Genomic DNA, 16,424 nt, shown 5'->3' with positions numbered 1-16,424 from the left:
CCTCACTAGGGGGAATGACTAGTGCAGGTGCACCAGAGACACAGTGAAGGGGTCCTTCACTGCTATGTTCAAAAGTGCCCTCACTGTCCCCTTGCTGCTGACATAGGTGCTGCCTTCACCCTAAGGATTTTACCTAGCCCTGCCCTGCCCCTCCCCAACCCAACTCTAGGCCCACCTCACTCCACCTTAGCCTCCCCAAACAACTGAGTCACTGACCACACATGTATGCCTATGAGGATTTTAATCCTTTCCTCTCTCCCGGCCCTTCAGCCTTGCACTGGCGCCTATTTTACAAAAGTCTGCTCCCCCTGATGTCAAAACCTGGCTACGCCTCTGGAGTTGACATGATTGTTATGTGTAAGGAAACGTCATTGTCAAATGGTCATAAATTTTCAAATTTAATGAAAAACTTTTTTTAAAAGAATATTGAATTATACAATGCAAAGGTTTAGAATATGGAAATGAAGACCAAACCTGTTTGGGGTTTTATAATAATTAAGAATTCCTTATGATACAACCCATAATATAAAAAGAGACAGGGCTAGCTGAGTTGATGCTTTCTAAGCATTAATTCTTTATTAGCAATTACCCACGTAATAGCCCAATATAGAATACTAGTGTAAGTCCTAAGTTACATGCCTAGCCTTAGATGCAACAAACTGCTGTCAGACAGCATGTAATTTAATAATATTTTATAACCCATGCACATAAGTGCTATGCACACCCCTGACCTGTTTATGTCCCTCCCAGCTCAACGCACCCCTTGCAGTTGTGCACTATAGATTTTGCATGCAGAATTTGTAGAATCCCGACTAAGGGCAGTTATACATGTAGCTGCTAATTAGCACCAATTAACACCAATTATAGCCAGTAATTGGTTGATAAGGCCAATTAACAGCTAATTATGAAATTGTTACACATGTAACTGACACTGGTCTATGACTTATGTGTGCAACTTTGCATGAAAAAGCATAAAATTGTGCACACAAGTTTATAGAATTATGGGAGACTAATGCATCATAATTCCTTTCTCAATATAGGACATCCACCTTTCTGCTTCCTCTCCAGGTAATAGCACAGAGCACCTGCTAGCCGGAAGACACACACAGCCTTATTGCTCTCCTTCTAAATGTAACCCTTGTGTTATAACAACTCCAAAAGCAGAGTTCCAAAGGTTTACCGTATACTGCTTAGGACTCACATTCCAACTTTAGCAAAATTAGAGCTCATCACAAAATAGAATGACTTAAAAATCAATATTGAAAAGTTCAGTTTGTTTTCTTTCAGAAAGTGCCACTCTGCAGTAAATATGATGCTACGTTGTGCTTTGTACTTTTGGTCTCCTGGCTGAGTGAACACAAAATGGTGCCTCCTTGGAATTTACAATGTAGGGGCTTCTGCTCCAAATAGAAAAAGCTATGAAGGTAAGGGTCAAGCTTATATCCTAAATATATATATTAAAATAAAAATCTGTGAATGCATAACTATAATAAGATTTTTAAAGATGCATAACTTATATACATGCTTCTAGAGCTAAAGTATTAAACTAGTGGGTCAAAAGAAGATATAATTAAATTAAGAATTCTATTGCTATTTATTTTTCAGAAATGCGAGAAGGTGTCATTTGTTCTCAAATATAATCTTTTTTTGGTGGAAGAAATGCATCTGGTTCCGATTGCTCTCGCCCTGCCTCCTTAAGTCCAGCAGTGGAAATCATCTTAGCGAGGAGGCAGTGGTTGCATCTGAAGGGCATCATAGGTGTCCTTGGTTGCAGAGCTCAATCCCTGAAAGAAACAATGGGAGACGATGAAGTCAAGCATCCAGTTCTTCGTTTGTTGGTGTTAGATGAGCTCCAGCAAGATTTATACAAGTGGATAGGAGGTAGCAGTACAGGCGTGTGCTCAGCACTCAGTATCGTTAGTATAACCCAGAGCTATATGTGGGGTAATCCAAAAGGAAAGACTAGCAGGAGAGACATAGCAATGACATGTGGAGGAGAATTTTGATACGTCTAAATCCAACTTTGGGTGTTTTGCTAAAAACGTCCAAAACTCTGGTGCCAAACATGGCCGTTTTAAACCTGAAAAAGTCTATTTTTTTGGTTTTGAAAGTGGTCATTTCCTAGACAATTTTAGACATGTACCCCTGGATTCTATATAGCGCGACTTAAGTTGTGCTCGCAAATCTGGTCGTATTCTGGATTTCCATGTGCAACTTAATTAGTTAACAAGCCAGTTAGTGTTGATATGATGCGTGTAAACTCTAAGTCGCATAGTTAGAAAGGGCATGGCCATGGACGGGTCATGGGCATTTCTAAAATCTATTGGTGGTGTAGAATATACCTGATCCACGCCTAATTTAGGCACTAGCATTTACACCAAGTTGTACTTGACGTAACTGCTTGCGAGTAAATTTAGTCATGTGGACAGGCGCTCGGTGTATTCTATAAACCATGTGGAAATTTAGGCATATTCTATAAAGTACGCCTAAATTTAGGCATACTTTATAAAATACACATAGGCATATTTTTTTTTCAGCACTGTTTTTTTTAGGTATGATATATAGAATCTAGCCTTTTGTGCTCAGTGCATTTTTCTTTTGTGACTATTTTGAAAAAAAAAAAAGTCTAAAGGAAAAATGCACAAAAACATGTCATTGGGGTGTCTAGGGGCCAGTATTCTTAGTAGACTAGCACCACAGTCATCCCAGCAGAGCAGTGGGGTACACTAGAGGACACTGCAGTGAACTTCACGTAAAAGGTCCCAGGTACAAAAAAGTAAGGTAATGCTGTGAGGGAAGAAGGACATGAGCCTGACCCGCTCCAAGGCCCCCGCCTGATTTTTGGGTGCATTATTTTAGTAATTGGGTTCCTATTTACTAGTCGAAGACTTCGATACCTGGAGGATTGCATGGACAGATTTGTGGATAGTCCAGCAGGAGCGATGTCTGGTAAATTAACACAAATGGAGCACCAGTGTGGCAAACTCGCAGAAGATAACATAACGGCACCAGTCGCTGGAGCTGTTACTCAGTTTACTGCTACGATGCTGGCCGATTTATAACGTGCAATGGAGCAGGCATTGGTGCCACAATTAGAGGAGCTGTCAGGTCAAGTGATGCAATTGGAAACCTTACTTACAGAGACTAACAAACATACTGCTGAATGGGAGGCGAGGGTTTCAGGCCTGGGGGATAATGCACAGGTCTCATCGGTGGAGCTGAAGTGCCAAAAACACACCACCACACTACCACCTTTTGCCGCAGATTAGTAAAAGGACCCCTAAGTTAGAAGATTTGGAGAACTGCTCCAGACATGGTAATGTTCGCTTTCTAGGGATTCCGGAATCTGTGCCTGAAATTCATCATTTGTCTGAATTGGAATCCTGGTTGGAAAAATCACTTCTTTTGCATGATGGACTAGGCCCCGCGTGATTTGAGCATGCTCACCATGTGGGCCAAAAGCTGGCTGGGGACATGAAGCCTAGGATAGTAATCACTAAGTTCCACAATTATCTCCACAAGGAAGCCACTATGAAAGTATATAAATCACGCAAAGATAATTTAAATTATGATGGCTCCCAGGTTTGTCTTTTTCAGAATTATTCTGCAGCTTTACTTGAAAATCGCAAGCAGTTCTATCCTTTGTGTGCCACTCTCGGAGTGCAAGGTGAGCTTCATATTTATCTACCCTGCAGTATTGAAAATATTTCACGATGGGAAGTGGCACGTGTATGATTCCTGTACTGTGGCACAAGATTTTCTCAACACATCACTGGCATCTGTGACATCTAGCCCTTGATTGTTTCCTGTGACTAAATATTAAAACATTCTGGGGCCGAAGTACCCCCTTTTTTTTCTGATCTGGTGGGACCCGGTTGTCTGTTTGTTTTGACAGTGGAGCCTTGAGCAATGCAACTGGCTACATCCTTGCCGTTTAAAGGTTGGGATGTTGGTTTCTATAGCTGTAGTTGGGGTTGGGGATTGAGTAGGAGGAAGGGGGTGGGGTGAGGAAGATGGGGAATCTGTTGATGGAGATTGGTTGTTGTTTATGTTTTATTTTTCTATTACTACGTTCTATATATTTTGTTGTTTGTTTGTTTGTTTGTTTTTGTGGTCACCACATCACTTCTAGCAATATTAGGTTCCTATTCTTCTGGGGAGAGAGGGCTGGAAGCCCCAGGAGATTGTTGGGCATACTGCTTGGCATTTGTTGAAAGTATTTGTTATGCCTTCTTGACATGGGCTCTAAACAGGACATTCACATCCTCTCCTGGAATGTGTCGGACATAACATCCCCAATTAAACACACTAAAATTTTGACACAAACCACTATCAGTTGGATTTTATTTGTTTGCAAGAGACCAAGTTGTCTATTGTGGAACATGAAAAACTGGGACGGGATGGGTAGGGGGTATATTACCCTACTTCTCCTAATAGAAATGTGGGAGTTGCTGTCCTTATTAGAAAAACATTGTTGTGAATGGTACATCCTGTCTTTACAGATCAATATGGCAGATGTAGTATGTTAAAAATAGTCTTGTCAGGCTTGACCTTTTTTCTTTTAAATATGTATGCGCCTAATCAATATGAACATGCTTTTTTTAAAAGATTGGTCAGATTGGGTGTTTGTGATCTTTCAGCTCCACTTGTCTCGGCAGGTGAGTTTAATCAAATTATGGTAACTAGGGTAGACTGCTCTACCACGCTGAGAACAACTTGTGTGGATGGCCTAAGTGGAGATAGAACCTACCCTGGTAACAGATCATGCCATGATTTGGGTAGATCTGGAATCACAACCAGGAATGGGTTTGGGTAGGAACTGGCATTTTCCTGCATATTTGTTGGAGGATAGCCACTCAATATCTCTGTGATAAGTGGGGAGCATATGCTAGTTTTAATGTGCAGCATGTAGGTACCCCAGTGCTTTATTTGGAAACAGCTATAGTAGTGTTACAGGGGGATATTGTTACCTATGTAGTGTATAGGTTTATCCTTTCTCTTTCAAGTGGTCACAGACCAGGGGAGGATTCGTTCTTTTGCTGACATGTGTGCAGAATATCACTTGGATAAAAGGGATATCTTTCCCTATTTACAACTCCGTAATTATATTTCTACCCTACCATCCTCAACACTCACAGTGGAGCGGCATGAACTGCTTTCAGAAACTTATAGTCTGGAGGCCCAACAACAGATTTCGTTACGTTTTCATCATAGATCTCTGTTGGATGCATTACCTGCATTTGACTTGGCTCAGCTGTGGACTGAGGACCTGTCAGTTCATGTGACAGTTGACCACCTCCTTAAAAGTCTTCAAGTATTTCATTCACTGACTAAGAACATTTTACACTGGGAAATGAGGTATAAACTGGTTATGTGATTATATATTTCACCTTTCAGAGCTTATCAAGCTTGTTTTGGTACTTCAGACTGGTATTTGAAGTGTCATCAGTCCAGGTCCACTTTGGCACATATGTTTTGGAAGTATCCTCATATCCAACGTTTTGGACTTGATTGGCAACCCAGGTTACAACTATGTGGAGTACGCTGTGGAGTATGTGCCCTTTGATATTATTTGCTTTACAAAACATTGTTCCCCCAAAACCAAAGGGTTTTTTAAGTTTTGTGTTTTATTGGGGATTAACTGTATTTTACAATGTTGGTTGCAGCCTGATGCCCCTTTGGTAGCACGTTGGAGGTCTGCTTTGATTCATCAGATGGTACTGGAGCACTGTGAAGTTCCGAACTTGGACTTCAAGGATCATCATCTTGCTTTGACCTGGGGACCCTTCTAGGATAACTCTAACGCCAATAGCTCTTAGCCGTATACTTAATGGTGTTCTGGATCTTATTGGGTTTGGGGGTGCTAAATATATTATTTTTTAAAAGAAAGGTCCCAGGTACACATTTCACTGTTACTCTCTTATATTGTATGATGAGCCTTCCAAAACCTACCAGTTAGCGTGGGATATGGGCCTAGGTCCCCTTCTCTACAGTCCACTGCACCAACCATTAGGCTACTGCTGGGACCCGCTTGCTGCCTTAATAGGACTGGCCATAACATCTGATGCTATTATAGAGGATGGTATGTACTGTTTCTTTCACATCTTTGGGGAGGTGGAAGGAGGTCAGTGACCACTAGGGGAATAAGGGAGGGGTCATGCCTTAATCCCTCCAGTGGTCATCTGGTCATTTAGGGCAATTTTTTGACGCAGTCTTCTTTGAAACAGGTCCAGTCCAAAATGTTCAACTTTTAGCCCTGGTTGTTTTTTTCTTTGTTCCATTATGGCAGAAAAACATCCAAGTTGTGGGAATCCCAAATCTTTAGAACAGCAGTTATTGTCCTTTAAAAATACACTTTGGTTATAAAGCAATTTTAATTTTATTTTATAATTTTCTTTTATTATTGAGAGGAAAAGACCTCAGAGAGGTAATTATGGCTTATACAAGCCTTTCAGCCTTTTCTGAGTCACTGGTTAAAACCCATCTTTTTAACAATGTTGAAATTTTTCTTCAAAACAAACTACTGAAGCAGCTTGCCACGAAACACTGACCGATGTCAGAAAAAGACACAGGGTCCTATGGCTGAAAATACTATACACTTTATAGTTATAGTTTACCTTATTTTAACTTATAAATTGATCTATTAGTCTATTATGAAAAAAAATTCCCACCTTCTTAGAAAAAAAAAGGTGGGAGGAGGGGGAATTGAGCAGTGATTGAGAAAAAGCTGATAGGCTTATATATAAGCCACAATTAAATCTCTCTGAGGTCTTTCCCCCTTAATAATTAAAAATAAAATAAAATTGCTTTATAATCATATTGTACTTTTAAAGGACAATAGTTGATATTCTGAAAATATTGCAAGCCTCATATAATGGACTCCTTTCTGGTTTGAAATACTATCCTAATTAGCTAACTCAGGTCCATTTTTTTTATTGTGGTTCTATCCACAATGAATTTACATGTAATGGCAGTGAATGTAAATCTATTCCATACATATTCGTTATGAAAATCCTGAAACCAGATTGGTTAGGCGTTAACTTTAGGATTGGCTTGAGAAACACTGGTGTAAGGAAAGAAAAAAAAAACTGCTGTAACATGGTTTGTAAAAGAAACCCATGAAAATAGTTAATCAGAAGCAAAAGAGAACCAGTAGAGAAATGATTGCAAATCTGAAAAACCAAGATACCCATTGCCTTACCTGATAGATACCATCGTTCCCTTTGCCTCGCCGTCTCTGCTTCTGAAAATAGAAAAAAAAAAACATTTTTAAATACACTTTTCAGATAACCTTCATCACGGTCTTTATTCAATCATCTTATCTTTGCACAGAACTGATCATTTATGTAAAACTGTAAAAGTAAACCTAGATAAGTCAAAACAGCGCTTTTGTTCTTCAGAGTGAATTGTAAAGTGGTCAGACTATTAATTTCAAGAACTATATATCGGTGCCTTTCTTGATTTTTCTTAAAACACACTGGGATAAGGAACCAGACACATGGGGGCCCCTTTACTAAGGCTGACAATAACCGCCAGGTTAATGCATGAGACTTACCGCTAAGTCAATGGGTGTCGGTAAGGTCTCAGGCCCAAAATGGACGCGTGCCAATTTTTATTTTGCTGCACGTCCATTTTCTGCCAAAAAAAGAGGCCTTTTTGCAGGCGCGCTGAAAAATGGACCTGCGCATATCCAATACATGCATCTACAACAGTGCAGGCCATTTTTTGGTGCACCTTAGTAAAAGGACCCCATGGTAAAGTAAACAAACAGCAAACATTCTATGAAAACTGTGGATTAATAACTAGTTGCCACAAGTCCTGGAGGAACCATAATTGGAAGATTCATGTTTCAGGATAGAACTGCCCAGTCTACAGTATGGTAGAATAGTTCTACATAGGAGGCCACAGTTTAGTTTTCTAGTATGGCTTTTACCACGTGACTTACTGATGACAAATAGATTTGGAATAGTACAAACAAATACCTAAAGGAAGAAAATTAAGGTCTATATCTCTACCTGTTTTCAAATCTATGCTGAAAACCCACCTTTTCACCACTGCATTTGGCTCCTAGCCACTTCTCAATTGCCCTCCCCTTGTTCCTTCTCACCCAGTACTTCCCTCGCACTTAATTGTCTTGTCTGTCTGTATTTTTTAGATTGTAAGCTCTTTTGAGCAGGGACTGTCTCTCTCTGTGTCAGGTGTTCAGCGCTGCGTGCGTCTGGTAGCGCTTTACAAATAATAATAATAAAAGGGGGTATATCCCTGCCCCACAGGTACACACGGACTCCGATTTACTAGCGCGTTTCTCCCCTTCTTAAAACTGGTTCCAGGTAGTGTTTACTATAAATGCTTTGCCTTGAGCAAAATATATCAAATATCAGGATGAGCAGTTTTATCAGACTTGGGTGATCACGTTTTACAAAATAATTCTTGGTTCAAATTCACTATATATTTCACTCAGCGGTACCACTCCAGCAGTTCACAATCTCATCACTGCCTAAGCTTTACACACCACATCGTCACTGGTCTGTTTGTTTACTGAAAAATTTCTAAGAGTTTATCCAATATTTTGTTAACTCTGAATTACTTTTTAAAGTTGGAGCAGTAATTTGGATCATCCAAGTCTGATAATGAAGACAGCTTACTTGGATGAAAAATTTGAGGTTGCCTTTTATTGTGAATATTCAGATTCTGCTCAGACATATCAGCAATGACCAACAAGCAAAAACTGTTCATCCTGATAGTTCATATATTTTGCTCAAGGCAAAACGCTGAGGTCTGGTGAAATATAGAGTGAATTTGAATCAAGAATTATTTTGTAAAAGATGATCATCTGAGTCTGATAACAAAAAATGAGCAGAATTTGAGTCACAAGAGAGAAAAACTATCCTTAAACCAGCATTTCCCTATCTTTAATCAAATATGACCCCATTTTAATAACTGAAAAGCCAAACAAGCCTATATTCTATTTATTTATTTATCAACCATTCATATATAAATAGTCCATAGCAGATTACAGAGAACATACATAATAAATCAATCTAAATACCTGACAAAGGGGTATGTTTACTAAGGTGCATTAGCATTTTTAACATGCCTGTAAATTTAAGGCACGTTAAACGCTAGCGTGCGTATACATTTCTAAGGGTGCGTTAACGTTTAACGTGCATAAACCATTTACACGCGTTAAAAACGCTAATGCGTCCCTACCACCGTTTAGTAAACCTAGCCCAAAGTAAGTAAAACACAATAAAACAGGGGTCCTTTTACTAAAGTGCGCTGAAAAATGACCTGCGGTAGTGTAGGTGCGTGTTTTGGGCGCACACAGAATCATTTTTCAGCGCACCTTCAAAAAATGCCTTTTAAACATTTTTTACCAAAAATGGACGTGCAGCAAAATGAAAATTGACGCGTGTCCATTTTGGGTCTGAGACCTTACCGCCAGCCATTTACCTTGCAGTAAAGTCTCACACGGTACCCGGTGGTAATGACCTACGTGTATCAAATGTCACTTGGCGCGTCCAAAAATAAAAATTATTTTTTGGACACATGTATCGGACACGCGGCAAAAATGAAATTACCGCAAGATGCTTACGTGGCTTGGTAACAGGGCCCCATAAGTAGGTTAAAACTTGCTAATGCAAACAAAATAGTAGATCCCTATCCAGCCTCCCAGCAGATTTCCACTCCATCTCTCTTTCTCAATCACAATCAGCTGCAGCAGTCAACATGTGACCTGTGTCAGTATGCACTAACAGATCCCAGCTCTAGCATGGATTTCTGGACAAGCAGAAATATCCCAAGGCTCTACATGGCTTACACAAATAACAGGGAGGAGGTGATCAACCGAGGTGGATGAACACTAACTCCCACGAGAAAACAACAGTTAAAAGGAAGTGGGAAGTGGACCAATGACTCCAGGGAGACGGGATACTGATGTATAAAGTACCACGTTATTCACAGACTCGACACAGTACCGTGTTTCGGCCACAGGCCTGCCTCAGGAGTCTAAACAATAGGTCAGAAAATAATGATTAAAAAATTAATAATAATAAAATAAAATATACACATATACATACACATATACACTAATATAAAACAGGCAAAGAGCTATCACAGAAAAACATACATTGAGTTTATGTATATATATTTTTTTCTTCAGAGGTTTTCTGTGTATGCTATCTCAGAAAAACATACATTAAGTTTATTTATATATATATTTTTCTTTAGAGGTTTTCTGTGTATGTTTTTCTGAGATAGTTCTTTGCCTGTTTTATATTAGTGTATATGTGTATGTATATGTGTATATTTTAGTTTATTATTATTAATTTTTTAATCCTTATTTTCTGACCTACGTATTATTTAGACTCCTGAGGCAGGCCTGTGGCCGAAACACGGTACTGTGTCGAGTCTGTGAATAACGTGGTACTTTATACATCTTACACAAATAACATACACAAATAATTAAAACACACCCGTACAATAAAAACTTGTTACCACTAAAAATGAGACTACTTTCTAAAAATGTCAGATTAAAAAAAAATGCTTAGGAGAACAAAAAGCCCTTCAACTGTTTCCTGAATTTCAATAGAGAGACAGAAAATAGGTCCTGCTCTTTGAACATTGCAGGTCTTACTTCACTAGATTGTATTTCAGAAATTGGATAAATGATTAATTTGTATCTCTGGATTGTTAATTTGCTTTTAATTCACTCACTCTGAGCATTTGCAGTAGATACTCTGGCTTCCCTTTTAAGAGGAAATGATAAATTAAACAACCTGTTTTAAACAGAATTTGTTGATTAATAGGAAGGCAATGCAATTGTTGTAAGACAGGTGAAATATGCTGTCTCGCTGAACATCTTACAAAGTAATCTTGCAGCTGTATTTTAATAATGTGTAACAATTTTAATACAACCTTTGGGTAAACTTAAATATAAGATGTCACAATAATCAACTTTGTTTGTTATCAATAACTGCACTTCCAAATGGAAATCTTTCTCGGACAGTAATTCTTGTTGCCTGCAAAACAGTCTTAGGGCTCCTTTTACTAAGGTACGCTAAAGGATTTAGCACTCTAACAAATGATTGTGTGTTAAATGCCATGCAGCCCATTTTATTCCTATGGGCTTCTTAGGATTTAGCACACACTAATCGTTAGCACACCTTAGTAAAAAGAGCCCTTAGTTGAAAAAATGAAGAATGAATAACTTCATTGATTTGATCTTATAAATTAAACATCTGTCAATCTTAATGGCTAAACTGTGTGATGAAGCACTGATTGAAATTTCTGCAAAGCCCAGATCAGGACTTTTCATTTTTTGTAATTTTAACAATTGATTTTTCTCTAGCCAGTAAACACGGCTTTAAAACAGCTGGATCAGACAAGGTATCTAAAGAAAGAAGTACCTACAGTATATGTCATTGACATAAAGCCCTTTAGATCTTAAACTGTTGTTAAAAGAATTTGAATTAACATACGAATACCATCAGACCAAGTCAGGTTTAAGCATTTTTATTTACTTGCAAGGAGACAGATCCAACTGCAGTTAGAAGGTTGTCTGACTCTAGATTCCTCCCCCATGCTTTTATAAGTCCTTCTTCGTGCAGGGACACAACGGAATCTTAGTGCCAGTGTCTTTCAACACAATCTCATTTAACATGTTACAATTCTAGGCTACCAGTCAGCTTGTTTGGTTCTAAGGATATCTAGGTACATTCCATTCTACTTCTTGTAATGTACAAGGCCAGAGAATCTACATTTCAGAGGATCTACATTTATTTCAGAAATTGTAAGAATGGTTAACCCTATACTAGCAAAACATTTTTTTCTACAACTGTGGTTTCAAATTGGCTGAGGCAAGTGTGGTTTCCTTTTCTGGAACTTTCCATAAGAAGATCCATAAAAATGGGGAAATCTCCATCACTGATCACATAAGCTCATGGCCAACATCAAATCCCTTGCCCTCACAGCTTGGATGTTTAGAGAGTAACAAATAGCTTCTTTGAACTTGCCTTATAGCATGTTGTGAGTATTTCTGGCTTCCAGGAGAGATTCCACTAGAGCGTCTTATAGATTTAGATGGAGATGGTTTTGCCATACTGTGTGATGAAAAAGACCTACATCCTTTTTCTTATCCTACACAGAAACTACTTGAATACCTTCTACATTTGTCATAGGTTTAAAACTAAGATTGCAAATGAATCGCAGTTAGCTCTGTGATTAATGCATTAATTATTCATCAATTTTTTTTTTATTAACCATGTTGCAGCATCTCCTGTCTCCTGCAGACATCGCTTCTGCTCTCTTCCACTCCAAACCCATATACTCGGCATCTTTCCCCTGACCTGTGATTCAATATCACCCCCCTCCCCCATGCCAGTCAACCTTAAAGGTTGTGTTCTGTTGGTCCCCAGCAGTGGCAGCATTGCATATGTGCTCCTTGCGGCCTCATCAGAAGCTATCCCTCAGACACATGCCACCCATGCAGAAACGGGAAGAGACATCAGAGTACAGCTTTTGAGAGTTTTTCTTTCTTCACAAGACCAGTGAAGAAATAACGCAGTTACACTGGGTATAAATAGTACAAACTCATCTAGGTTTCAGGTTGTCTGCATATTAGGGCTGTACTGAATATTCATATTTGATTCAATTCAGCCCCGAATAGTGCCCCAAATACATTATTCATATTCAGCCAAATAGTGATTTGAATTCAAATATGAATATGAATAATCCAGGGCTGTACTGTGCTAAATCCCTCTGAAATAAATACTTGACCGCTGATTTCATGTTGCTTCTTTTATTATTTGTTATGTTAAAACTTAATGCCCATTCATATTCAGTATTCATATTTGGCTGAATAATTCTTTTCATTATTCATATTCGGCCGAAACCACATACTGTATGTTAGTACAACTCAGTGGCAATGGGTGGTGGACAGAGGTGATTGACAGTAGCGTTTTATAGATCAAAGCCCTGGATCTGATAATGGGTAAGAAAGCCAGTGTCTCTATTGAATCCTTCAGTGTGAGTTTGGTTATTTTAATGTCAAAGATCTAGTGTTTCTCATATTTCTCCTAAGAACCTTTATTGTAAATTTGTTAAGGGAGTGATCGTCCTCCTAATTTGTTGTTCTGCTTTCTCTGTAATAGTTTATTGTGTCTGTAAAGATTGATATGTGCTTTATTTTTGGCTTTTTTTCTCTGATGTAGCACCCCTCACATTTTGTTTTGCATTACATCATGCCCACTTCATTCATAGAGAAACATGAATGTGAGCCTGTCTTTCTCATATGGGTAGATGTAGGGTCCTCTAATATGTGCTAGATAGCTTGCATTGTGGTATCTTGCAAGATTTTGTGCCATTTTCTTCTATTTGGGATTCTGTGGTTGTAAGAAGGTTAAACTTGGGAAGGTGTAAAATATTTCAATTTAGAAATTTATCCTCCAGGATTCAAGTCCATCTCTCCAAGCCCATTTCTTTCTGTTCCAGACTGCTTTTCAAAAAAAAAAAAGGATGAAAAATATGAAAATGTCTATTTGCCACCAAAATTATGTTGGTGTCTGCTTGTTGCAATGTCTCATTGTTTCCCCCCCCCCCCCCCCTCGTTCTATTAAAAGTAGCCTGTAACTAGGGAATCTCATACTGTGGGAACATGCTATCTTGCTTGACCTCGGGGAGAAAACCAAGTTATTTCGATGTTTTCCGTAGACACCAGTAAACAAGTCCTCCTGCCCACCTCCTCAAGGAGTTGTAGTCTACCCAAGCTGGACAAGTAAACTTAAGGTGGTCCAATGTGAAGTGGCAGGTATGATGAAGTGACTCACAAGCTTCTAGTATTTAGTAAGCTGGAGAAGTTTTCTTGTGTGAGCTCTGTCAGTGATTTCACCCATGTTGTAAGGACTTGTATTCTGCAGTCCATGGACAATACCTGCTGCACGTAAGTAACTTGGTGACCCTGAATGATAACACAGACATGGGAATTGCTACATAGAAACACCAGAGTGTTCTTATAAGCACTTATGCTTTGTTTACACCACTCTGACCCTGGGCTCTATTAGATGATGTCACCTGCTGTGAAGATTGGTAGCCCACTGTCCCCTGGAGAACACCTGTTACAGGTAAGCAACTTTGCTTTATTCCCCCTTCCTCCTTCCAGCATGTATTGCAAGCCTTGATTTCATCATCTAGTCAGAACGCCCCTCCTTGGCTAAGCCAGATTGTTACTCACTGTCTTTATGCATACTATTGGGGGGCAATGGTGTAGTCAAAAAATCAGGACTCTGAGAATGTTATAGGCTTAAAAGGCTGCCATTCCTTCCTCTTCATACAGTCTTCTGGCCAGCCGAAGCACTCTTGAAGGCGTCCATCATTGCTTTAAGTAGGGTCAAAGGCTCGGAAGGTTACGTTTTAAAATTTACCCCATTCTCCATTTTCAAGAAACAAATGAAGAAAAAAAAAGGCCGCAAATCTCCAAAACTTGAGCAACATGGTTTGTTGAGTGAATGTCATCTTGGATCTCCATAAATCTATTCTTAGTCATTTTGATCTAATTCTTTGGATCTTACTGTACATAACAGTATCATCTCTGTATTTCCTTCCTAACTACATAAAACATTTGATTAACTACAGAAAGAAAATAATGCAAATGTACAAGGACAGGTTAGGGTATGCGTAGCATTTGGGGAAAAAACCATGCACACTTGATAAAGTTCTTTAAGTAGTTCACAAACACCCAGAAGATTATTGATTCTGAAATTATTTGTAGACATATTTTACTGCATACATATAACCAATAGAGTCTGGGACCTGCAACTTTTTTTTGAGTATGTGTATGCATCTGAATCATTTATAATCATCTATCTTCTTCATGCTTTACTCAGTAGAGATGTTCATTCCAGGAAAGCAGAGATTGTCCTGATCTGTAGTGTGTATACCTATAACCATTATTATAATAAATCCATCAAAATGTTTTTTGCAGAATAGTTTTCCGTTAATTGTAACAGGCCATTAAAAGAACCTGTTGAGTTTGCTAAAAGAACTGACTAACACAGTGAGCCCCAGGACATTTGCTTGTGCCACTGTTGCCTTACTAACCCAGTGGGTTTCTTTTAATTTTGATTTTAGGTTTGTGGGCTAATACAGTGCTGTGTCTCACTGAATTGGGGCAAATTATGTTAACCGCAAATTATGTTAACCCCAGTTCCAAAATCTCAAGGTACCGACTTATCAGTTGTTTCTAATTTTCAACCAGTAGCCAGCATTCCGTGGATGGCCAAATTTATGGAGTCAATAGTTGCAATGCAAATTACATCATATTTGGAGTCTTCATTGTTTACATAGTTTTCAGTTTGGTTTTAGGACAATGCACAGTATAGAATCATTATTATTATTATTATTATTTTCAAAGTTCAAGAATTTATGAGCTTGAGGGTTCATTTTGTTTTGCTCCAATTTGATATTTCTGGAGCATTTGACACAGTTGATCATGATATTCTGATGTATAGGTTGAGTGAATTTGGGTTATCTGGAGCTGTTTATAAATGGATAGAAGGTTTTCTAAGAAATAGATCTTACTGTGTCAAAAAGAATAATAACTTCTCATTTACGTGGAGATCAGACTTTGGTGTTCTTCAGGGTTCACCACTGTCTCTGATCTTGTTTAATGTATTTATGAGCTCATTGGGTTCAGTTTTGGAGGCATAAGGTTACTATGGTTGTTCATACCCAGATGACATATTTGTTTTAATTCCAGTAACATTAGATTTTCCAAAATTTACAGATTTCTATTTCTGATTGAATAGCTTTGATTCAATCTTGGGCTGCTCAGCATTTCTTAAAACAATGCGGCTAGGACTAAATTGTTATATTTTTGCAACGATGCTACTTTGGCCCAGGGGCGTATCTGCGTGGGGCCTCAGGGGCCTGGGCCCCCGCAGATTTCTCCCTGGACCCTCCTACCGCTGCCAACCCTCCCCCTCCGTTGCTCGCCTACCTTCGCTGGCGGGGGACCCCAACCCCCGCCAGCCGAGGTCCGCGTCCTCCTGCCGCTGCCGGCTGCCTTTAAAGAATTCCGTCAGCTGGCGGGGGACCCCCAACCCCCGCCAGCCAAGCCGAAGTCCTTTCATTTTTCCACTGAAGCTGGCGCCGACGAAAGTTTCTTTTGAGTCTGACGTCGCTGCACGTTGTACGTGCAGGACGTCAGACTCAGAAACAGCTTCATTCTGTTTCTGAGTCTGACGTCCTGCACGTACAACGTACAGCGACGTCAGACTCAAAAGAAACTTTCGTCGGCGCCAGCTTCAGTGGAAAAATAAAAGGACCTCGGCTTGGCTGGCGGGGGTTGGGGGTCCCCCGCCAGCTGACGGAATTCTTTTAAAGGCAGCCAGCAGCGGCAGGAGGACGCGGACCTCGGCTGGCGGGGG

General features: G+C 39.4%; 1 protein-coding gene across 5 annotated transcripts in view; it reads right to left on the bottom strand.

The window, feature by feature from the left end:
• Positions 1-447: 447 nt before the first annotated feature.
• The window catches only part of CD247 (CD247 molecule), a 143,020-nt gene continuing 127,043 nt past the window's right edge, over positions 448-16,424 (bottom strand). For all 5 annotated transcript variants that reach the window (XM_030203949.1, XM_030203950.1, XM_030203953.1 and 2 more), the window contains 2 exons: positions 7,202-7,243; positions 448-1,784 (listed from right to left, as the gene is read on the bottom strand). In XM_030203949.1, coding sequence (XP_030059809.1) covers positions 1,719-1,784; positions 7,202-7,243 — 108 coding nt within the window. In that variant the 3' untranslated portion in view covers positions 448-1,718. The remainder of the gene's footprint in view (positions 1,785-7,201; positions 7,244-16,424) is intronic.

This window comes from Microcaecilia unicolor, chromosome 5, assembly GCF_901765095.1.
Source record: "Microcaecilia unicolor chromosome 5, aMicUni1.1, whole genome shotgun sequence".
Lineage (NCBI taxonomy): Eukaryota > Metazoa > Chordata > Amphibia > Gymnophiona > Siphonopidae > Microcaecilia > Microcaecilia unicolor.
This window is presented reverse-complemented; position numbering and strand designations above follow the sequence as displayed.